Genomic DNA, 24,518 nt, shown 5'->3' on the forward strand with positions numbered 1-24,518 from the left:
ACTTCGGAAACTGTAAGCCAGCCCCAGTTAAGTATTTTCTTTTGTAAGAGTCTTATTGTGTCAAACAATTCTCAAGATGGGTCACACATTTCTGTCTTTATAGCACTCTTTGTGTTCCACATGAACTTGCTGAATCTATCTGTATCAAGTGTCTGATATTCCAGGACATAGCTCACGGGGAACGGTTCCCCAGCTTCACGTCAGCCATGTAGGCAGCTTCTTGGACCCTGGAGAGTGGTCACACTCTTCATGTGAGTCTCAGTAAAACAAGGGGCACAAAGCTGAGTGTGTTAGCAAACCCATTACATGGGGCATGAAGACAAACCTTGAAAGCAAAACACAACCTAATGCCAAACCTCTTTCCACCATGTACCTCCTGAATCCCACCTACAAAGCAGGCTTCAGAGACATAGCAGTGAGTTTTCTTTTTTATTCAACTTGTAAAGAACAGTCTGAAAACAAAATGCTAGTACACTCTTAAAACATTGGCTTTGTCATCTCACAGTTCATCTGCACCAATAGTTATTACAAAAATCAGAAGTCATTGGGTATCTGCAGTATAACCACTAGTTGCCTAAACAAAAGCTAATTTCTATAAAACCATGAATTTAATGCAGCTTTAATAAGAGAAACCCAAAGTTCTCTGCGTTAACTGGATATATAGTGGTATATATATTTAAGCAGAAAACCTCAAAAAACAGTAACAAAAAAAATAGGTCACCATAGTAAAATATTCTGACCCGACAGTTCCTACAAACAGCAACGTCCACTGTATGCGAAGAAAACCATTGTCTGTGGTAAAAAAGTCTAGAGATCAAATATAAATGTGGAGTGAAAACGACAAACCTTGATCCATCCTGGGCAGAGGCTGCTGCTCAGGAAACACAGGCAGCAGTCTACACAGGGAGGGAAGGGGCCATCTCACCCCTGACCACTGAGCGCACCTGCAGTGGTTTCAGTGAAGACACAAAGGACAGTTCCCTTCCTGGGGTGGCTGCGTACCACTGCTGTAAGGGTGCCCCTTGCACAGGGAGTAGCTGTGTTCTCAGGAGTGCTACAGCAAACAGTGAAGGTGAGCAATAAGAAACTATGTCCAAACTGTCCTCATCAAAGGTGGCAATGTCTCGTGACGTGAAGAGGGGGGGGGGGGAAAGGCTGGTGTCAAACAAGAGAGCCCTCCAAAGTATGCCTTGCAGGAGGCCTGCCACCCATAAGAAATGTCTATGCAGGCAGCAGCACACACGGAAAACTATGCAGAATGACTCCAAGGACTCTCTCTGAGAAAGCTGAGGCACCTACAGCACAGGCTGTGCAACTTCCTCAAGCTGGTACTGCAGAGGAACTGAGGGAGCCTTCGGCTCAGGAGCCGTGGTGCAGCTGCATAGTGCCCAGGACAGCGCTATCGTAACGCTGTTCCACCCGCACACAGCTTGAGTGCTCCAGCACGCTGCTCAGCTCAGGGATGCTCTCAGCAGTGTCCCCAAACCCATGGTAGTGTCCATAGTGCAAGCTCTCCCCTATGTCCCCCACCCAGGACGGCCTGCTGGCCACACAGCTACTTGGGCTCCCGTTGAGATGGAGAGACCCACACATCTCGGGGTTAACGCCCATGGTTCTTTCTGTCTCCTCAGTCCCATTAGCAGCGACAGCACCCTGGGCACTGGGAAATGGCTGTCCACTGCTAATTCCATTAGATCCTGTTAAGCACGGGTCACTCCTGCTCTCCATCCCATTGAGCTGGGTCGCGCAGGGGAAGTCCAAATGTCCATTGATGACACTTCCATTTGTCAATGTATTCAACACGGAGCTACTGTGTTTCATATCTGCATTAAGAAATACACCTGTCACCAAAACGCAGACCAATGGGGAAGGAGAAACTAGCACGTTCATTTTGCCACAGTTATAAAGACTTTGATTTGTGTTCTGTTGCTTATGGTTTTCTTCTGAACAAACAGGTTCCCCTTTCAAGGCCACACAGGCAGATTTAGAAGTATAAATATATGTATTTCAGTAGCCTTGGAGAGAGCTCTGAAAGGCAAGCTGTCATCAGAAGTAGACACAGAGCAGTAGATATTGACCCTCAAAGGACAATTTAAGTCACTCCTGGGAGGGTCCATCAGAACCCAAGGGCACACAGACTCTTAAGACAGAACTTTTCTAGGCAAGGAGGGAGAGACAAATGAAGCAGACCTACTGAGGAAGTCCCAGCAGGCATGCCACCTGGTACGCTTCCAGTGCATGAAGCATAGACACAACCACTACAGGAAGTGCTGCTGTCTCAGCACACTGTCACTGCACAGATGGAGCCGCGGGCAGGACTGCCTACACCAGCGGCTCGTCTGAGTGTTCAGTCAAGAGCAGTTCTGAGAGGTTCCTACTGAACCCAGATCAACAGTGACCACAAGAGCCAAGGTCTCACAACCAGTTATTTTCAGAAGCCATCTACGCTGAAAAGTGACTGATTTAGTGCACAAATCTAAAAGTCCACTGACAAGATAACACAATACAGGAAAAAAAAATCCCATTACAAGACATGTGGGAACCCAGGATTAGAAACAGAGAATTACTGTTGATGCTCTCGGGAACTCACAACACTACTAACTCTTGCTTGGTAATATTAAATTTTATCTCACTGCTCTGGCTAAGAGAAGCCATGACACTAATTCTACACAAGCTGAGTTCTAGTGGCTCATGGAGGAAGACCCATGTCCAGCACACCAACTGTCCCTGTGTCCTGCAGTCATGAACTGTGGTTACTAGGCAAACAAAACTTCCAGATCCTTCCAATCAATTTCCCCAAAATCATTAGTAATCATAACTTAGCAACTGGAACATGTTCGGGGACATTTTTCACCTAAAATTACAGTGTTTCTCTTTAAACAATCCAGTATTAGAAAAGGTGCACTTCAGGGACCAGGGACAAAACCTAAAATTAAAACAAAACAAAAACAAAACCCCAAGATATTCTCAATGGAGAAAAGTATATTATTATTTTCCCCAAAATAAAGTATAAATTACCTTTTTAGGTGATAACTCATAAATAGCATGATGAATTGAAGCAATCAATGTGCAGACAGTATTTTCCCATTTAGTGCACAGTTGAAGTGTATCAGTTTCCCTACGTCATCTCAAAATCAAAGGCATGCAGCCTAGCCTTGTCTAGGTCTCTGTACTGACACCTCAAGAGCAGAAGCTGGAGACTCGCAGTGACAGACAGGCTGCTCATCCAACTCCCCTCCAGACCTACTTACTCAGCTGTGGACAGAAGCCACTCAATAAAGCACTGGGTACAGGTGGCCATGCTGAGCTCGGTTAGAAGCCACACTCTTGGGCAGCCTGATGATGAGACCGCAATGGTCTCAAGTGGGGGACATTAAAAGATGGAGTCACCTCACAGCTTTTAAGGAGGAGTGCCTTATTTCTGTGCACATCTCAGGACAGTGGCAGCTGTCTCCACAGGCTTTCCGTGGACACAGGTGCTATTTCCCACAAGGAATTGGTATGAATCTCTAGGGAGTCCCAACATGTTTCTTCAGTCAGACAGTACTGGAAACACCAGAGGGCCCACACGGCCTTCTGATACCCAGGGAGGCCTGGCTTGAAAGAAAAGCCTACTCATAAGCTCAGCGAAGGCCTGGCTGCTAACACAAGGAGAGTGCAGAGCTGATCCAGCCTTACCAGGGAGGGAACAAGGCTGTCCCCATAAAGGAGAGGCTCTGGATTTTGTCACTTCTCCTTTGTTAGGCAAAGCAGCATCTGCTGACAGAACCCTGTTGTTAAATGTATGCTCTCTCTGAGCAAACTGTTCATGGGTTTTGCCCAAAGCTAGCACCACCCACCACTGTGCAGAGCATGTCCTGGGCTGGAGAATACTCTGTGGGTTTGGAAACACATAGGTGACCTTTCACTCCCAGGGAAGAAATGAACAGAAAGACACCACAACGAACATTTTTATGTTCATCTAAAGAATGGAGAGAAGGCACGGGCCAGATCCTAAGTCTGTCTAGGAGAACTCAGCTCCTTTGACTTTGGAACTATTAAGGGTGATATTGTAGTATGCTGGACACTGTAACAGGTAAAACACTGCAGAAAATGGTCAGTATTTTAACAGTCTTCAAGGGAATGCTAGACACCAAAGCAACCAAGAGCATGGGGCAGATATCCCAAATCTATCTTGAGTGGGTCACAAGCCAGGGCCAGCGCCCTCACAGCTGCCAGCATTACAGTGAGCTGTCTGCCTGCTGGACATTTACAGTGAGTTGTTCACCTTCAGAGTGTGAGCAACAGTGCGTGCGGAGCCACGTCAGGAAACCTTCCTTCACTGTAGACATCATGAGAAACAAGCAAGGCACGTCATGTAACAGCTTCAAATCAAACAGGGAGACTGTGCTAGTTTTCATAGCAACAGAATTTACCAAATGTGCTAAATCTTGCATCTGTACAAGTGCCAAAAAATGTAAATTATAGTAGAACCATTTTTTCAAGACACTGGACAAGAAAGTGCAAAGTTTAAGAGCTCAGAAATAGTAAGCATACTGATTCTTGCAACGACAAGGGGTTTGCATTGCTGAAACAGTATATATCTCTATTTCTTTAGGTCCAAAAGAACCACTCTCCTGTTGTTTGGTGTCTTCCACCACGGGGGTGTTGTTGCAGCTAACAGGAAACTGTCCAGTCCCACCTGATACAGTTGCAAACTCTCTGTCCACATGCATTCTGTCGGCGTCGTCTTCAGCCTCACCATTTGCTAGAGGCATGGTGTGATCCAGACTTGGAACTGCATAGGAAACAAGGTTTTAGATCTCTGTGTCCATAAAGATATCAAAGACATGCTTTGCATCCACTTTTATCTATACTACAAGCTTTACAACTGTCAAATAATTTAAAGAAGCAAAGATCACTAATAAACTTTTATATTATTGTGAAATTACTTTTTACAATAAAAAATGTTTAAGCATGCAATTTGAGCTCAAAGTCACAAATTCCAGATTTTTGCTCATTTTTCTGATGGCAAGAGTTATATCAGATGGTTCTTTTGGGAACACAAAGAGTTGCCTAACCTGCAGATAATTCTAAGCTTTCCTGCCTGCCCACCCCACAAGTAAGTTTAATGAAACTTACTCAATACAATTCCTAATGTGAAGCATTCAAAGCAATCTTGACATTTAAAATACTAGGGTCCCATTCAAGCGCAGCCTGTCCACAGGCCCCTCCTCCCAGCAATGTCTGCCCTGAGCTCCCTAACAGCAAACTGAAGGCACACAGGCAGACAGACAGTCTGACATGGGAGAAAGGAGGAGCTGCTGCCACATTGTCTCCCTTGCTTAGGCCGCCACTCTGTGCCCAAGGGTGCAAGTGTACAGGTGACAACACTCTGTCCTCTCACCTGTGCCAAACAACCCTCTCTCAGCTAGGACCAGCTCCTCTCTCTAACAAATGGCCTCTAATTTTAGTAAGAATGGGTTTTTTCCTTTGAAAATAAAAATGGTTCCAAGAACTGCTACTACACATCGCTTCACTGGCACATACTCCAGTCTGATTTTCAAGCATAAAGAGTGAAATCAGAGTCTGGGTAGTCTGTACCAATCAATCAATCAAAAGAAGAAGGAAAAAAAAAAAAAAAAGAGAGACTGAAATGTCATGTGCAGGGAATTTATGAACTATGCATCATGCTAAATAAAATAAGCCAGACACCGAAACAAATACTGCTTCTCTCGCATGCAGAATTTACATTTACACACCACACACACACACACACACACACACACACACGACTACTTGGGGGGGTCTAGTAGGAAGGGACAGCAAGGGGTATTTATCTTCTATGTCAACTACTTCAAAAGAGTCTTTTTTGTTTTTTGTTTTTGTTTTTGTTTGAGACAGGGTTTCTCTGTATAGCAGCCCTGGCTGTCCTGGAACTCACTCTAGACTAAGCTGGGCTTGAACTCAAAAAGATTTGCCTGCCTCTGACTCCGTGCTAGGATTAAAGGTATGTGCTCCCACCACAATCTTTTACTTACTGTTGGCTACAGACACCTTAGGCAGCGAAGTTGTTCTCAGTTTGGGGTGCCTCCCTTCTGCACATTTACAACACTCATAAGCTCACCTTTGTTAACACTTCTTTTATAAATACCTACTATTATTTCTGGGTCAAAGAATACAAATAAAGCACTCAGCGTTCAAAGTAGTTTTCGTAACAGAAGAACTGAACCTGTAGCTGTAACCTGTCTCAGTGGAGGCACAAGGGTCTTTCCCAATTACTGATGCCGTCCCTCTTTCCTCCCCAAAGATGCTCACGAAACCTAAAGTGCCAGAGACAAAATGAGAACCTAACTGAGTCTGCAGCAGTGTGAGACCCAAAGCAGTTTTCAGCAGGACATCTGAACTAGATGACAGCAAGTTGTCCTCACATGAAGCTGCTTTAAATTGCTCAAGACCCAGCTTAGTAGGAGCTCAGTACAGAACTGGCTCTACTCTGTAAAGTCAAGGGCAACAGCAACAATCAATCTCCTATGTCGGGAGCTCGAGGGGCCGAGTACCCAGCTGAACAGGTAACAATGCTCCCCATGTGATATTTCCCATTAGGACCTGAGGACATCGAAGCCAGGCTTCAAGGTTCATCTCCATCCTACTAGCTCTACCTAATCAAACCCAAGTATTCTTTAAACACAGCTGCTAGGGCCAGACCCATACTCAGTATCTCAACAGGCCTCATATAAAGTGGCAACGACAGGTTGTTTTTGTGTAAGTTCACACCTCAGAGAAGTAGATTAAATAACTCTGCACCTATTGACTAGAAACACAGATGTGGGGTGCCATTTATATTCTCAAGCACTCAGAAGGCTGAGACAGGAGAATCATGAGTCTGAGGGCAGCCAGACCACATAGTGAAACTCTGTCCCCAAAATAAAAATACCCAACAAATAAATATGAAGGGCATTTTCTCTACTTGTAGCCACAAATCCCCAGGAGAACAGGGACAAGCTTTTCATTCTTGATGCCCAACACCTAGGGCAGTTTCCTTATCATAGAATGAAGCTGACACACCAGCCAAGAAAAATAAAACACAGGAAGGTAACTCTTTTTTTTTTTTTTTTTTTTTTTTTTTATGAGTATTAGTACCATCAAAGATTGTTGATCTCAGCCAGGCAGTGGTGGCACACACCTTTAATCCAAGCACTTGGGAGGCAGAGGCAGGTGGATTTCTGAGTTCAAGGCCAGCCTGGTCTACAGAGTGAGTTCCAGACAGCCAGGACTACACAGAGAAACCCTGTCTCGAAAAACCTAAAAAGATAGTTGATCTCAAACAGGCCTGGGGGTGCAGCAAAACAAGGATGGAGCTATACCAGCACGGGGCAGAGGAGCCCACCACCCTAGTAAGGCTTGGCTCTCTCTCCAACTGAAGCCCACCGATCCAGCCTGGCTGAAGGAGGAGGTAAAATTCTTCCATATGCCACTGCGTAGCATCTTATCTAGTGTCTGGGAAGACAGATCTTGGCTGACATGACTTTACACAGGCTCTATTTACTCCCGCCTATGCACAGCTGCTCATCGGGCTGCAAACAGTCACCATAACTATCATCTACCTTTTAAACCACAGGATTAAATTGATCTCTCCCAATCCTAAGGACACTGTGTTTGGATCCCATATGTGCACCATCACACCTTCATGCCGCAGGTGTTTGTACTTGTATTCTGTCATTGCTGACGAAGCCATTTAAGCTACATTTAAGAAAGGGGCCTGTGAATATCTCAGTGACCCATGTTTCTTCTGCTTGGGTTTGTAAGGGCAATTTGACTCTAGGGCAATCTGACATCCTTGTGACCTCTTGAAGTACCTGCATTTACATGCACATACCTACACATAGGCACAAAACATGTCGACAAAAATGGAAGCCATTGTTTTCACTTGGCTAAAAATAACCTTAATAAGCATATAGAAAATTTGGGTCTATATAAAGAAACAGATCAAACTTCCATATTAGATTTGTTCCATTCTGGCTTGGAATTCTAGAATTATATATGATGATCTCTGAAGTGGAAACTTAAGGGTTCTGTGGAGAGCCAGCTGTGTTGGATGGTGTTCTGCTGGGGCAGACTCATGAAGGAGTGTTTCTACATTTCCCTCTCTGACAAGCAGTCCATCTTACAGTGTGACCCAGGGTAGTTTCTCAATGTCCCCACACAGGATTCTCCAGTTACTTACTTGGTACAAGATGCCTCTCAAAGTTGCTTTTAGTCACAAAAAAGGGTACGACCCTTGCCTTTTCCCACCACCAAAAGGTCTCACCTCTGGTTCGAGGTTTCTTCACTCCCAAAGATTCTGAGTCTTCTAAGCATCTCTTTCGATTTGTTCCCAGGGTAGTGTGATTGGGAAGTATGTTCTCATGACCTCCACTCAAGGCGCCATTATGACAGAAACGGCTCATTTGATGGTTCTGGAGGCTCAAGAGAAACTGGGTGCACTCTTGGAAACCCTGGGTTTGTGCAATGTCTGCTGCTGTCAGGCCACTGGCATTTCTCAGGCTGCACAACACAAAAACAATGAATTACATCCTACAGCACTCGACCCTGGTGTCTGCTCCTGCCAAGCTGACTAAACTATCTGAAGGCCATAACAGATCTACAGCAAATCTTCATTAAGGGAGCAGTTAATCAGCCTGGTCTGTAACTAACTTCTCCTGCATATATTTGATTTGGAAGACAGTTAAAAAAAAAATCAATATACTAAACTTAAAAGGCATCTTCCTGTTTGACTTCTCAAAGCTATGTCTTACATTAGTCTGAAGAGTCTAAATTTATTCTATCTTCAGACTTTACCTGACACAGATTCTGTGCTGCCTGCACCTAACTCTAAAGCCCATCCTTTAGCTTGAATAAATGACTACAAACAGCATGTACTGACAACATTGTCCATGGCATTCATAGCAAGTGGCTCCCTGAATGCAAAGTCACAGCTTAGCAACAAGCCAGAGTTTTGGCTGATATGTGACACTCTAAGTGGAAGTTCAGAAGGTATCCTGACAAAGTGAGCTGCCACTGTCCCTATCTGAGACAAGGCGATTACATTTCAACAGACTTGTCCTGCACAGGAGGTTTGCAGACGTGAACCATGTTGGCATCCTACAGTGCCTGGGTGGACATTTCTCTGAAAACCCTGCAGCACTGCCACAGGAACTCAGTCCCTAGGCTGAGGCCTACTCACCAAAAGGAACTTATGTGTTGTTTGGTGATAATACTAAAAAGTCAGTCACCGATGCCAGAGAGACGTACTGAGAGAGTTTATGCCAAAGAGCTGAACAGGAAACAGCTTAATTTGTAAACAAGAGGAAACAGAAAACTGAGGGAATGAAAGGCATCCTGTCAAAGCTCCCTCACAAGGCAAGCAGAGGTGTTAAGGTGGTGCTCTGAGAGCAAAGCTGCAGGGAAGCAGCACTGTACGTTTCGGGCTCACAACTGGTTCTGGATAGAACAATGGTGAGGAGAGCTTCCATACCTATTCAGCCAGCTATTCTGCACGCCCAACCAAGACGTGATGAAATGAAGGCCTCGCTTTGTATCAGAGAGATGAGCAATCCAAACCCTGATGCTTGCGCTTGTTAGGGTTACTGTTAAGGCAACAAACAAACAAACAAACTTAAAAATAACTATAAACTCGGGGACAGATAATGGTTTACAAGGGTAATCACAGCCTTGTACTCAATTTTCCAGTCAGCAGTCACATGCACGAGGCTTCAGCTTCAGAAAGTTTTAGATACTCATTAAACATATCTACTTTAAAAAAAAAAAAAAGGGGGGGGGGTGTGAAATGTGTCTGAAAGACAGACTCAAGTCCAGTTTGTGTGTGTGGTGCACGTGGGTGTAGTGTTGGTGTGCATGTGTTAAAGGTTGACTGTCTTCAATCTCTCTCCATCTTGTTTTCGCAGACAGGGTCTCCCACTGAACCTGGAACTAACTGATATGGCTGGCCAGTGAGCTGTATGATCTCCCTGTCTTCCCAGTATCTAGGGATCCAAACTTGGGTCTTGACGCTTGCATAATAAGCACTGTATTGACTGAGTTATCTTCCTAGCCCTCAAGTCCAACTCAACGAGATACAAAGAGGCAAGACTTGGAATCCCAGAAATCAGCAGCACTTTCTTAATAAAAAGCAATCATGTATTAAGACCAGTAGAAACTAAAGCTGATATGAAGACTTCATCACTATGGAACTCTGATGTAGTCATTCCAGCTTCTTTACTGACATATAAATTAAAAGGAAACAAGAGTTAACACCTGGCAAAAACAAAGCCCATTTGTCATTAGAACATGACATACATGTACTGAGTGCCCCACCCAGCCACAGATCTTATGGGTCTTATAAGTATGTGGAGCTTATCAGACAGCAGAGTAAAGACAGTCTCGGTCTAGACATGTCCAGTTTTTCCAGAAGCAAACTGCTATGTGATAGATGTAAACTTCCTCAGAATCTGAAAGAATCAAGAGCAACATACAGACAAAATTTATAATGATTCACCTTTACTGTTACACTTGTGTGTGTACATACATGTGTATTATGGCCTATGTGTGGAGATCGGAAGACAACTTGTTACAGATTGTCTTCTTTCATTGTATGGGTTCTAGGAACTGAGCTCACTGGACCATCTCACTAGTCCCCAAATAACGTTCTAAAGATGAATATGGTCTTCTTTACCAAAAATCAAAGATACAGAGACAAGAGGCCAACGTTCAACAGTAAGGAAAGTAAATGCGCTAGGAAATCACTATCAACTCTAGTGGGCTGACAGCTCTGTCCCCTACACCAGGATGACCATGTTGTGTCAACACTGGAGATTTCCTCTACACCAGAGCTAACATGTTTAAAGGCCCTCACCTTCAAACTTAAGAAGCTAAAAAAGAGAGCCACCAGGTCCTGTGCAGCAGCAGGCAGAGCCAGGAGTCAGGCTGAGCCTCTAATTTTCAAGGACTGGAAGTAAATATGAATGAGAAACAAAAAAATTCTACAAAGTGTACTGGATACATTAGAATCTGTGCTACACAGTGCCTGTAGAGGCAACAAGTTTGCTCATTTTAAGTGGCAGTACCTTGTGGTATTAGCAGAGAACAACAGGAATGTGGAGCCCCTTCTGATTCTAGCATGGTGTCTTGTGTTACCGTCTCAAGCCGAAGGGCCTGTTTGATGATGCTGGTACACAGCCACCACCTCTACTTGTCTTCTACTTCTCTACTTGTCTTCTGTCCTGATGTCCCACCGCTTCCTCTCTTGCTGATCCCCACTCACCATTTGCACTCTCTCCCTGGGTGAGAGGCCCGAGCTCATTAGCAGGGAGCAGCCAATTCAGGGAACACACAGATCAAGAGCTGCTCAAGGCCTCAAGCTACGTTTAATAACTTAGTAATTTACAAGATTCTGACAAGTATACGGGCTTCCATATCAAAATTAGAATAACTGCTAACATATATCTCCTCAAAACATGGTTTGTTTGTTTTTTTTCTTTTTCTTTTTTTTTTTTTGCAGTGTTGGGGATGAAATCCTGGGCCACACAACAATAAGCACTCTACCTTTTGAGTTACACCCTTAGTCATCAAAATACTAATTTTTAATGAAAGAAGCTGGGGTCTTAAAATTCTGGTTTTGCATCTGCTTATTTTACTAGCTAGCATTTCAACTTCCGTGTTTTAACAGGTCAGACAGTGATCTTGGGTAGAACGCTTGAAGACTCCAAGTTAACTGACCTCTGACCTCTATGCAGTGCTCCCAGTTTAAGAAGGTACTTTCACCTTTCCCATCCTAGTTTCTAAAGTTCCATGGGAGGCAGGCACATGAATGAATCAGACAGCTCATTTACAACCTCCATGTCTACTTTACTTTGGGTCAAGTGCTTGCTAACAGTCCACCCCTCCAGCCTGTGATTCACCAACATTTACCAAGTGTTTTATGAATAACTAGGACCTATAGACACAGACTCTAAAGAAGTATCTATCAATAGACATAAATTACTTGGGAGAAATGGCTAAAGTTTTAGAGAATAATCTTGTCTACTCTCTCTGGTCCTAATACCCATATAAAAATACTATACCAGGGAGTCTATTAAAACTTCTAGTCTTGTTGAAGACTCTGAAAGCAACTTTGAGAAGGAAGTCTTCCACGCTGCTGAGCTCAGTCTGCGGCAAACAATGCTGCTCCTGCATGCCAGTCCCTACTCTGTGAGCTCCCAGGAAGAAGACAACAGTTTTCTGGACAGGTTATCCTCAGCAGCACTAAGAGCTTAGGTTTGCTCTTAGAGCACACTAGGCAAGCTCTAAGCCACTGAGCCCTCCTGCTAATCTTTCTGAATCAGGGAACTAGCACGTGGGAGCTACAAATTAAGTGTTTTGCCAAAGTGGCAAAAATGAACCAAAGTGTCATCTAATACAATTTTCTCTAAGAATATTTTAAATGGGGCGGTAATTTAACTTACACAAAAATTACTCCCAAGGAACTTTAGAACTGATTGTCACAAAGACCAGCTACCCCTTTGATTTTCCACTTACAGTGTCACAATACCAGAATAGAGAAGCCGTTCCAATGAGTGTTTCCTTTAATTAAAGTAATAATCCCAGATCAGAAAATATCTAGTTTTCAGAACTCAAGGTGTCACATCACCATTATAATATTTTCTTTGTGCTAATGCCATGTGACAATAAAAAATAACCACAATTTTATATAAATAATATTTCTGTTAAAATTCTGATCTGAATTTAGCTATTGTTAGTTTACAAATAAAAAGGTAGATATCATAAATTAGGGTAAGCAAAGCATGCAAATCTAAAGAATCTATATCTGAATTCCTAGATTAGCATTAAAACCAATCACCGCAACAAATACCTCAACAGTATGCTTGTGTGCAGAAGGGAAGCCATACTGAACATTCAATGCCACAACCGTAAGGTTTCGGAGAAGCACCTGTGGCAGTTTCAGCAGGTTCTATGTGAATGCTCCCCCTTTCTAGGATTACTTGAAAAAACCAAGTCAATTCGAATTACGTAGCTGTAAAACATTGACACGTGTAGTTTTTACAGATTCAGAATCTTCTGCGTGACTTAAAACGGGCATGGTTCATACACAGGAAACATCAGTCATAAGGGATCACACTTGCAGGCAACACTGGATTAAAAATACATACACACACATGAGGTGCAGGAGCAGCCAGAGCTAAGCCACTGTGTGCGGCCGGCCACCTTGACTGTTCTCGTGCTGACTTTAAGAGTTACCTCTAGTAACTTTAGCATGAAGCCAATTTATATCAATTATTTCAACAAAAGTTTAACAGTATGGACTAAAAACCGTCAACTCACGATTCTGGTTACTTTAAAATTTGTATGCTGTATCGCAAATACATTAGTAACTATTCCTAGATGGGAATAAGCAAATAAATGGAATCATTAAAAAAAGGTAAAAATAAAAACATTTACTAAAATGTCCATTTGTACAGATAAAACATTAGCAAACATCTGTTATTGCAGTAAAAGAAATACAAGTGTATTTTTAACCCTTTGGTATCCAAACACATTATCATGAAGACTTTCATCAATGCATTCTTCAGGTAACAACAGGAAGAAACTATTTTTAAAAAGTTTCTACCTGAATAAATTTGGTGCCAAGTTTTCATTTCAAGTTCAACATTACCGAGGATGCTTAACATTGCAAGTCAATCACAACTATGTCTGCATGCATTAAGAGACTTAGCATGTTCCAGTATGATTTAACAGAGAGAAAATTGGTATTTGGAAGTTGTTGGTTTGTTTTTAAAGCACTAATTTGATATAAAAACAGGTAAAGAAATAGTGAACTTTAATTCTTATTTAAGTTATTAATAAAGTAATTTAAGATATGTCTGTCACCTCTGGGGTCCTGTCATACATTGACTGCTTCTGCCTGTAGGCAGACCCACACAGCTGCCTCCACCCTGCAGTTCCTGGATGGAGGAAAAGGCAGCAGCAAGAGCAGAGAATCTGTGGTAGGGACAATCAGAGAAGGGGCAGCCGGGAGGGCAGAGAGAACTCAGTGACAATGCTGACATCTGACAGGGTCACTGTTCTCAAGGACAGGATCATCAAGATGAGTTAACCTTCAGCATCAGAAGTGAATGGCTAACACAGTAAATCTTGTTTTGTCCTGAAAAAGTTGTAAGTGAGCTTCTGACATAACACATTAAATAAATGTGTTCGTGCCATGTGTTCGTCCTGGTGATAGCCCTGCCTCTCAGGTGGAGCCAATACACCTGCTTCATAAGTATAAAAGCCTAACACAGTAGCCTGCAACTGTGGTCTACTGCCACTTCTGTCAAGAGACAACTGGGCTCATCTCCACACTGGTGAAGCAGCCTCCTTACAATGAACCACAGGCTCTAGTTATCCCCACCCACTGCTGCTTCTTCAGCTGTCAATCAACAGTAGGCAAAGGCCACTTGCTCTTGGGTTAACAATATACATGTCAAAGGTTGCCCACTACATCTACCATAAAACACACAACTTCTAATGAAGTCATGGTCTAAAGAGAAGAAGATTGGTATCAGCCCTGCCTTCCACATCATGAGACTGAATCAGAAAAAAAGCACAATATGCCTGCATGTGTGTGGACCTTGATTCTACCCAGAGGGAAAAACAAATACTATTTTAGTATCAGGTGGACTTAGAAGAATTCTTTTCCTCAAGAAAATAAAGTTACCTAAAATGCTAAAAGACTTTAATCATGAATAGCAAATTTTTGTCTTTTTGCAAAAATCACAGTAATCACACTTCTATTGTTCCTCTCTCAGCAGAGGAACTGAGCGGCTCTCCTGTGCTGGGGCACGCCCTTCTACTACTCAGACTCTCAGAGCAGAGTCAGCAGCCAGCACAGGTAAAGAAGTCAAGAACCACCACAACTCACCATGCTGAAACAGCTGAGTTCCTTTGAGTACACAGACATCATGTGTGCCCACATTACTGAGATCTGACCCTGTGTACCTGGACTTCAGTGTGACAATGACAAGCACTGACAGTACCAGAAGCCTGAAGCAGAGCTCATGTGGAAAGATAACTTGGCACCAAAACTCAAGATTTAAATTAAGAGAAGAAAACAAAAAAGTCTGTCAACATACTCACGTGTGGTGCTAGAAAATTTAATACGATGCACAGCTGCTGAAATGTGTTATCTTACAGTTGCAACCTACATTAACAAGTCAGTCACATAACAAACCATTCTAGCCACAGACAGTTACCCTCATCTACCTGATGACCAAAAAAAGCACAACTTTAGTCTTTGGCCACTTTAATGTAGCAGATATATAAAAAGCAGAGTAGGAATTAAAAAAGCAAAGTAATTATTTAAAAATAGCAGTATGAGGCAGCTTTTAACCTATTCACAGAAGGAAAGTTTTTAATTTCCTAAATATTATAGATTATAAAATGAATTAACAATTACGACCCATTCTGAAATGGAAAATATATTAAGTGACTTTAAATATGTAAACTAATGTAAACCTTTGGTCTTTGGGGAAAAAAGACCTATCATGTGCTGGGACTCTATCTGGCCATGTAAGCACCATTACAGGGACGGCAGACCTAGGCACTGCTATCTGGGAGGAGTCAAACTGCCTATGAAGACAGACTAAACAGGATAATTTATAAAACTGTGCAGAATAGACACCAAGAAGCAGTTTTCAATTTAGCTTACTGGAAAATGCAACATTTTCTAGATTATAAACCGAATAACCACATATACAATAGCAATAAATAATGACTACTTGTGTTCTAAATCCAGGCCAAAGACTTCTACTTTAAGAATTGCTTTTGCCTAGGTAGTTCAAGCTAAATTCTCTTCCCCCAAAAATGTGAGAGCTCAGTCCAGGACAGTCACCATAATGCAGAATCTCGAGGGGGTGGCTCCTGTACTGAGATGGGGGACAGACTGGCACTCGAGGCCATGCTCAGCCACACCTGGTAGAAAAGAGACATTTGAGGGTCCTGTAACCAAGGATAGAATTGTAAATAAGAGACTCCTTTAAGATACCTACTCAAAGGAAAAAAAAAAGGACACAGTGACAGATATTTAATGGCTCAAAGGATTAAGCTACCCATTAAAATTAAAACATCTTTGCAAGTAAATATTCAGGACCAATTAAAATATAATTTAGAAAAAAGTAAACTATTTAAAAAACCCAACTTTAATTGTCCATTATTTCCTTAAATGATAATTAATCAATTGTTATATGACTGTATTTATAATTAAAGCTTGTTATTAAAGGTTTAACTCTTTAAATATAAATACAGAGAATAAAACTGATTCTACAACTTTAAAGAAATTGAGACTCAAATGTTTTAAGATTATATAATACATATTCACATTATCAGGTTGATTTTCTATTACCTTACCTCCCAGCTAAATGTAAGTTACAAGGGGCTCAGATGTTAACAAGTATGCCTCAAAGGTCCACTCCTGTCTCAGCCTCCTGGGTGCTTGGATTACTGTCATGTGCTAGCATGCTTGGGCAACAGGCCATAGTTACAATAGTTACAATAAATACCCAAGCCCAAGGTAATGGCAAAACTTGGCAATAAAGAAGGAAACCGAAGGTAAGAAAGTGGCTAAGCTGAGCTCTGGACAGACATGATCTAACATACATGGTTTTACTACTACTGTTTAGAATTTACTGTAATATGAAGTCAGAATAACAAAATGGAAACCAAAGGGTTAAACTAAGTTTTGTGGGTCTTATTTCATCCAAAGTCTTCATTTTCACATTTCCTGTTAGAATAAAGTGATTTCTAATTAAATATTTTTTTTATGAATTACTCGTTAAGTTACAGTAAAGATTTAAAAGCTGGTATTATCAGTTATTTTGGTTATTACAGCTCTCTATAGCTTACACTCAACATTTTAGGAGTGAAAAACTGCATCCATTTGTTAATGCTGTGAACTGCAGAAGAAAATTTTTACAATGTAAAACAAGTTAAACAAATGAATACACCACCTGAATAAACATATAATGCCCTGGCTAGCTGACATCCACACAGGACCACGTTTCTGAACTAACACGGCCACACATCAGCACTAAGAGAAGGACTTCAGCTCATGGAAATCCACTAAAGGTGAATCTAAACTCAGCCCTCGGCATCAAAGGCTCCAGGTCTCCATGTGTGCAGCTCCAGGTTACTAGAAGCTTATCAATCATTAGGTCAAAGGAGACTTTATAGGAAGCCTCTCATTGCCAAGGAAAACCCAACTCAGAAATGGTCAAGGCTGAGAGCCAGAGGGACCTGCAAAAGCACCAAGTCGCCTCTAATCCAACCCCTCCCCGCGTCTGAAATTAGAGCCCAGCAAACCAAGTGTGAAGACTTGCCACAGTGACACGATTACTTAGTGGCACAGTCAGTAACATCTAATGGACGGACTGTTCTTCTCATTCCACTCTGATGACTCACTCTGAGCTATGGCAGAATGAAGCCTGCGCCTGCTAGTGGTCACTCTAACACAAGGTCCTCACCAACACCTGACCCAACAGGCCCAACTCTACTGCTCATTTTAGAAATAAAGACTTTCAATGCTTTCCCTGCTATCAACCCTCCTTCTGGATACAATATCTTGACTATATCTCTAAGTGGGGGGATAATTGAAGACACTTACTCGGTGTGAGCCCCATTCCCTACCAGGGCACTGATGCACTCCAGGCTCCCTGAGCGGGCCGCCTTGTGAATGGGAGTTTCCCCCTCACAGTCCTGAAAAACAGAATGCATATGTTCAGGCTTACCACACGTTTACAGTGAGAAGCAGAGAATCCACAAAGTCTTGCTCTATCCTTGAAATAAAGCAGTGTGAGCAAAATCTAAAGTGGAATAGAACATAGTGCACCAGTAAAAAAGGAAGCTGGAAGCCAGGCAGCAGGACATACTGCCCACAACATTTACCTACAAGATATTGAAGAAGGAAGACCTGGGAGATGTCCAGTATTGACGGCGTGTGAGTGCCAGTAATGCTGATTTACTAATCATTTTATCCTGAAGCTTGGCAAAAATGTGTCGAATAGAAACTCAAAATAACTAGCTTATGACTAGTAAAAACAATTCACATTAAAACAGAGTAAGAGAAAGCACAAGCAACCTAAAGTTCAACTTCCCATCTACCCCCCCTATAGCTTCTATGGTGCTGATACCAGTAAAACACCAACGAGTCTTCAACTCTCTATGTCGAATTGGAACCACATGTTAGAAAAGATGATCAAGCCAGGATGGAGTAAAGAGAAGGAAAAACCTCAGCTAGGGAGGGGAGTCTTAGTAGCCCAGCAGACCTTCAGCTTGGCAAACACACGGAGGCACAAAGGCCAACAAAAGGAAGTGAGCACTGCAGAGTGCAATAGTCATTTAAAAAAACAGAAGATGAACTTGTTCATACTGTTTTAATGAGAAGACCATTCTAGTGTGATGCTTCTGGGTTGTAAGAACCAAAGCAGTGAGTGCAATCAGAAGAAAGTGAGCAAGGGGGGGCAGACTCAGGTCCGACCACTGTCTGTGTAGGAACCTGAGGGAGAGTGCTGCTTGTACACTAACGAACGGACCTCCCCAACCCTCACCCCCTTTAAGGTTCCTGGGAACAGCAGTTGGCTGTGATTAAAAAGGGTGGGGCAAATGCACAGTGGTGGCCCTGGGAAAGCGTCATTCATAAATTTAGCAAATGCCCAAGGTCCTTCCTAGTGCACATCATCACACAAGAAAACAGAACCAGGCTGGACTGCTGACAGCTCAGGACAGAGAGAGGTGTCCGCTTATTTAAACAAGGGTTCCAAATGGCTCCAAATGGACTTAAAAATGATACAAGGGTAAAGTCAGGAAAAAAGTTGCTTAAAAAAAAAAAAGCAAGCAAGCAAGCAAGCAAGCAAGCAAGCAAGCAAGCAAGCAGCAAGGCACATGACTCTCCAGGAGCTACCTAGTGAACTCAGACATTAAAAACAAAACCGAAAACAAGCTGCCTTCATTTCCCCCGTTCACTGGAGATGGGGACCTCTCTACTGCATATCTCTCCAGGTCTTGGAACTTGCTGCATAGACCAGGGAAGCCTTGAACTCACATAGTTCCATCCACCAGCCTCCACCTAACACTGGGATTAAAGGCGTGTGCCACCACATCTGGTCAAACTACCTTTTTAAAGAAAAATGGAAGAAACAAAAACTACACAAATTGGCTGGGAAGATGTTTCTGTACAGAAAATACCTAGTCAGACTGAAGAGGCCCAGCTTCAGTGAGAAACAATTCTCAAGAGTGAGGTTGGGCGTAAATTGCGGAAAACACCCAACACTGACCTCTGGCCCCACACACACGCACCCACCTGCAAATACCCACGCGAGCATATTCAATACCAGACACACACACTCTGCAGAAAGCTAACAAATTTAAATGAGATTGTGCAAAATAGTTCAAAAGAAAAAAAAAAAAAACTTACAGTAATTTTGGAACACGAGAAACAATTTCTCAAAAGATGGAGAATAAGGCAGGACTACCTAGCCCTTGCTTTGTGATCTATACACCTCAAGAAGGTATATGTGGAAGCAGCTTTCAATCAAGAGAACACAGAAACTCCCTAAATGGTGCTCCAGTTTCCATTACATTTCTAAAGTACCCAGTGGTGAGCAGTAAGAGTCTAGAACCACCATAGACTCTGGGAGGTGGGAAAGAAAATGGGAAGAGGCACCAGAAATCCCAGAGCAGACATAGTACCTTAGTTTATAAAACCAACCAACAAACAGATTCCCAATCTGTAGGGACAAAAAGGCAAAACTGAATAAGACCAAAACCTACAAGACTTCACACTTTCCAGCAGACAGAGCCTAACTAGACACCCTGTTGCAATGACTTATGACGCCTTATACAAACAACCAGAGCCTGCCACCTCACCCCAATTGGCCAGCTGCAGGGAGGACAACTGATACTTTAAAATTTACAGTCCCAAGACATGACCAAACAGTGCCCCACTTAAATGGCTCAGGAGGCAAGGCCAGATAACTTTTCTTCACTAATACAGAAGATCTGACCCCTATCAGGGTTGAGATCAGAGAATCCAGCACCCTGCCTGGTGCTGGGGCTGAACTTAGGCCCTCACTCATGCTGTACATGCTCTACCCTCCCAGCCCACCTATCCTTAGCTTCTATTTACTTTTTTAAATGTCTGGTAAATACTATTATCTCTGTGCCTTGGGCTGTTCCTGCTTAATAAAACCTAGTTACAACCAACCAGACACAATCCACACCCAACTTGTATGTGAGGGCAAACCCAGCCCAAGGCTGATACAAGCCATTCTTTTGGATGTCTGGATGTGTTTCTACAGTATCAGTAAAGTTAAGGCAGCAGTGAGCTTGGAGCCAGGAAATCTGGGCTGTGGGCCAACAGCCTTCTATTATCAGCTGTGACCTTGGGCAAATCATCAAATCAGATCTGAGTGAGCCACATAACAGGTAAAAGCACTCTATAAACTGAATGCATGCCTCCAGAGGAAAGGGCTTATTAGTCACAAGTAACTGAAGGAACAGATTCCAGTTCACCTCAGGTAAAGACATTCAACTCTAATTAAGGGCCCAATTTAAAGCAGTATCACATGAATAACTGTAACTGGGAAAAACAAGCAAAGGCCTTCTTACCGGTTTGTTAATGTTGGCCCCAGCTTGGATCAGCCAGACCAGACACTGAGGATGTCCTCCAAAAGCAGCAATGTGGGCTGGGGTCTGGGCATAGCGGGTGGTGGAGACATTCAGCGAGGCTCCCGCTCTTACCAACTGGATTAAGCACTCCAACTTCAAACACAGGGGGGAGGACAAACAGTACTCGTCAGTATACCAAGTAACAGTCTAATAGTCCACAGTCTCAATCTCCAACAGTCACATGCTATTCTTGTTACCATTACTTTCCGACAATAAGCTAATTTTTCTCCAATCACTAAGCAACTTTAAAAACATTTATGCTGAGTGGAGTGTTCTTAAAACACAGACACAAAAACCTAGCAAGGCTTTCACATTCATGGAAAGTGATTGGCAGGCTGTAAAAACTGTCCTTAAATACAATGCACAACCCCACCACACAGAATGGCCCCAAAGCTCATTCTCTATCATGTTCTCAGCCTTTAAAAACTGAACAGAAAGAAAAGTATGCAAAATAAATAAATAAATAACTATAATAATAGAGTCACACAGCTGAGCTCACCCAGTAGGTGACTAACTCCAAGACTGGCAAGCACAGACAAGATACAGCCAGGTCCCGCTGTGCTGGCGGCTGGTTATGACTCCACCACATTCAACGCGTGCCTACACTGTGGCCAGGAATTTTTTTGGTACTTACTTGTTCTCCAATTTTGGACTGTCTGTTTCTCAACTGACCACAAGGCTGTGAAGAAGCTGTGTTTTGTTGTGCGCAATTCCTGAGAACAAACAGCGCCCGAACCTCCTATCTGTCTCTCCAAGCTAGTATATGCTTGTCCTTACAGAGGACAGGTCACTTCAATAAACACTTCTGTGAGTTTTTACTGATTGGCAGGCTACAAAACTTGCACAGCCGGCAGTGAGCAGATTTTTAAAACTGTTAGAAAGTAATGGCTGGTGAGATTTCCCAAGGGAAAAGCACAAGTACAAAGTGGCAGTAAGACGGACAGGTGTCAAGTGAAAAGCAGTTAGTTAACCTTTAACTTGGAGAGTTCCCAGGATTTGAACCTGTTAGCTATGCCATGTTCAACCTAGGAAACTGGATTCAGAATTGTGGAGGGTACTTTTAATGGGGCATCTTGTACAAGCAAGGTAGGTAGCCTTCACAATGGCCAGTCTTTCAGAAATAAGTAAGACTTAATATTTAATTTCTTAATAAGTAAGAAATGACTGGGTAACCTGAGCATCACTGGTAGGTACATCCTGAGGAAAACATGCTGGGAACCTACAGGAGGGGAGAGAGGCTCGGCCTTTTGGCTCTAAGAGTGTTCCCTAATAGTTAGACGGGTTTCCAAGATGGTCCCACATCTTAAGGACCATCCAAGTTTCTGATAGGAAAGCTCAAAAACAACGTCCTGGCCTCAGCTACAATACTGGTCTCTCTCCAAAGTCAAGTCTACAACTCGTTCTCCGTATAAGTGAAAAAAAAAAAAAACCCTTTAGCTTTAGATCAAATTCTGGTAAACAGTACAACGTGATGTTTGCCGCTTTATGGCGCAGAAACACTTCTGTCTGCAGATAACTACTATGGCGACCACGAGAGGTGGATTCCCAGCGACTACCTGCACCCAACTGCATGCTACCTTTCTTTTTTTTTTTTTTTTTTTTTTTTTTGTTTTTCGAGACAGGGTTTCTCTGTGTAATCCTGGATGTCCTCGAACTCAGAAATCCGCCTGCCTCTGCTTCCCAAGTGCTGAGATTAAAGGCGTGCGCCACCACCGCCCGGCGCATGCTACCTTTCAACACTAGGATGATAGGGCCAATTAGCGCAGCTAACACAGGGCGGCCCGGTTGAGAAGAGGGGGCCGGTAGGCCTGGCTGCGCCCTCGCCGTCGCCCACGAAAGGTGCAGCCTTGACACCCCCGCCTGCGAGGGCAGCGCCCATCCCTTCGTGTCTTATGGGCGCCCTGCACCCGGTTTCCATCAGACAGGAACACGAGGCTCTCGGTTCCCTCTTCGCCACAATCAGTAACCTTCTACACGATTCCCCAAAGCCGAGCGGCCTCCGCACAAACCGCCTAACTGCAGTCTGCCCGCCCCGCTCCAAACAGCCACAAGTGTGCACATGCGCCCTGGATCCTTCGGGCAGCTGGCGAGACAGACCCCATTTCCGCCCCGCCTCCCAGCGCTCCCTGCGCCCCCCAGGTCCTGAGTCGCCCGCCGCCGCACATGCGCCTTGAACCCCTCGAGGCGCCCAGGGCGCCGGAGCAGCTTCCGCGCCCCCACTCCCTGGGTCGCAGACCGCGCTTTGCCGCACATGCGCCCTAGAACCCTCAGGGGGTGCGCTGGTGCAGCTGACCGCGCTCTCCAGGCGCGGTGGGGTGCGCTCTGACCCTAACAGAACACCACGCGGAAAATGGCGCCTTAAAGTGCCCGCGCCCACCTTGCCGAAATGCGCGGCCCAGTGCACGGGCGTCCAGCCGTAGAAGGAGTCCTCAGCGGCCAGGTGAGCGCGCGGCGTGTGCGGCAGCAGCGAACAGAGCGCGACCAGGTCCCCGTCGCGGCAGGCGCGGTGCAGCGGGAAGCGGAGCGACAGCAGCTCCTCGCTGGAGAAGCCTGCCTCCACACCCGCCGACATCATGGGTCGCCGGGAAGCTCGCGACTGATCGGCAAGAGGGATGTGCCGGAGAAGGCCTGCGAGTCTGCCGCCACTCGAACACAAAGAACAGGAGAGCTGCTGCCGCGTCCCACCCGCATCCGAGCGCGGCGAGCACTGAGGGCGGGACCTGGGAGCCGGGGCGGAGCCTGCACCTCCACAGGGTGGGGCCTGATAGGCCGCTCCCTCCGGCGGCTGGTGTTCAGGCTGACGCCCGGGGTAGGGCGTGGCCTGCTCGTGGACAAGGTGGCACTGATAGGGCAATGCTTAAAGAGCCAGGCGTAAGTAGGCGGAGCCTGCGCTCCGGGGCGGAGCCTGCGCCTGGACAAGGTGGGGCCTGACCGCTGCCTCCCGCAGGTGGTGCTGAGGCTGGCGCCCGGGATTAGGGCGTGGCCTTGGCTCCGGGGCGGGGCCTTCTCAGCGTCTGAACAGGAACGCTGCCTTAGGCGGTTGGTGTTGAAGTTAGGGCTGGGAGGTGATCGAGCTTGAGGAAACCGCTTCTGATGCCAACGCTGGAGGCGTAGGGGTTGAAAGTAGGCCTGCGCGTTAGCGTGGCCCGGGTTAGAGGAGTGAGACTTGGCTGTGACTGACGCATGAGGCGGCTGCGCCTGAGACCTCGCCTGGAGCCTGCTGGCTAGGACTTTGGAAGTAAACCTATCTGAAAATCTTGCCTGGGGCAAGGCCAAGGCCCCGCCTTTCTGTGATTGGCAGCTGAAAGTCACGCCCTAACTGAAGGAGTGTAGTCTGGGATTTAGAGCCGGGCGGGTGGGCGTGACCTCGCGTTCGTGGGTGTGGCCTGGAGCGATTGGAGCTGGGCCGGTTCCTGCTGAGGAGGATGCCTGAGGCGCAACTTTCTAAATAAAGCTCCTGCTCTGCCAGACACACTCGCGAGTGGGGACTCAGGACTCTGGCAGCCGGCCCTGGCCTGCTTCCGCGGTTGCCTGAGTTTCTCCAATTAGTGTTTATTGGGCGCCTGCGGAGCAGAGCTCCTCATTAAAAACCCGAAAACAAGGGTGCAGCTAGTTACATCGCTATGTCTTAATTGGGATGGATGCCCGGCGACCGAGCCAGAGAGGATCGAGAGGCCCTGGCGTCCGAAACTGTAAAACACGAGTCACGTGAGCAGGCTGGGCACTTTGTGAAAGAGATTTTATTATCGAGAAAAATTGACTACTAAATTCTCTTTCCTTCGAGGCCAGCCTGGTCTACAGAGTGA

The 24,518-nt window shown here is 44.6% G+C and overlaps 1 protein-coding gene across 5 annotated transcripts; it reads right to left on the minus strand.

Moving 5' to 3' along the window:
* Positions 1 to 415: 415 nt before the first annotated feature.
* Ankrd10 (ankyrin repeat domain 10) lies at positions 416 to 23,499 on the minus strand. 5 transcript variants are annotated; one of them, XM_034520992.2, is made up of 7 exons: positions 23,090 to 23,499; positions 20,653 to 20,805; positions 17,651 to 17,742; positions 9,497 to 9,608; positions 8,291 to 8,526; positions 4,682 to 4,777; positions 416 to 1,823 (listed from the first exon to the last, which is right to left on the minus strand). In XM_034520992.2, the coding sequence occupies exons 3-7, from the start codon at positions 17,664 to 17,666 to the stop codon at positions 1,360 to 1,362; spliced, it is 924 nt and encodes a 307-aa protein (XP_034376883.1). In that variant the 5' UTR covers positions 17,667 to 17,742; positions 20,653 to 20,805; positions 23,090 to 23,499; the 3' UTR covers positions 416 to 1,359. The 5 variants fall into 5 exon arrangements, with proteins under 5 accessions (XP_034376883.1, XP_076769921.1, XP_034376882.1 ...); XM_076913806.1 differs by lacking the exon at positions 23,090 to 23,499 and adding an exon at positions 21,347 to 21,760; XM_034520991.2 differs by lacking the exon at positions 9,497 to 9,608 and having other exon boundaries at positions 23,090 to 23,493.
* Between the last annotated feature and the right edge of the window lie 1,019 nt (positions 23,500 to 24,518).

Source organism: Arvicanthis niloticus, chromosome 16 (genome assembly GCF_011762505.2).
Source record: "Arvicanthis niloticus isolate mArvNil1 chromosome 16, mArvNil1.pat.X, whole genome shotgun sequence".
NCBI classification, from domain to species: domain Eukaryota; kingdom Metazoa; phylum Chordata; class Mammalia; order Rodentia; family Muridae; genus Arvicanthis; species Arvicanthis niloticus.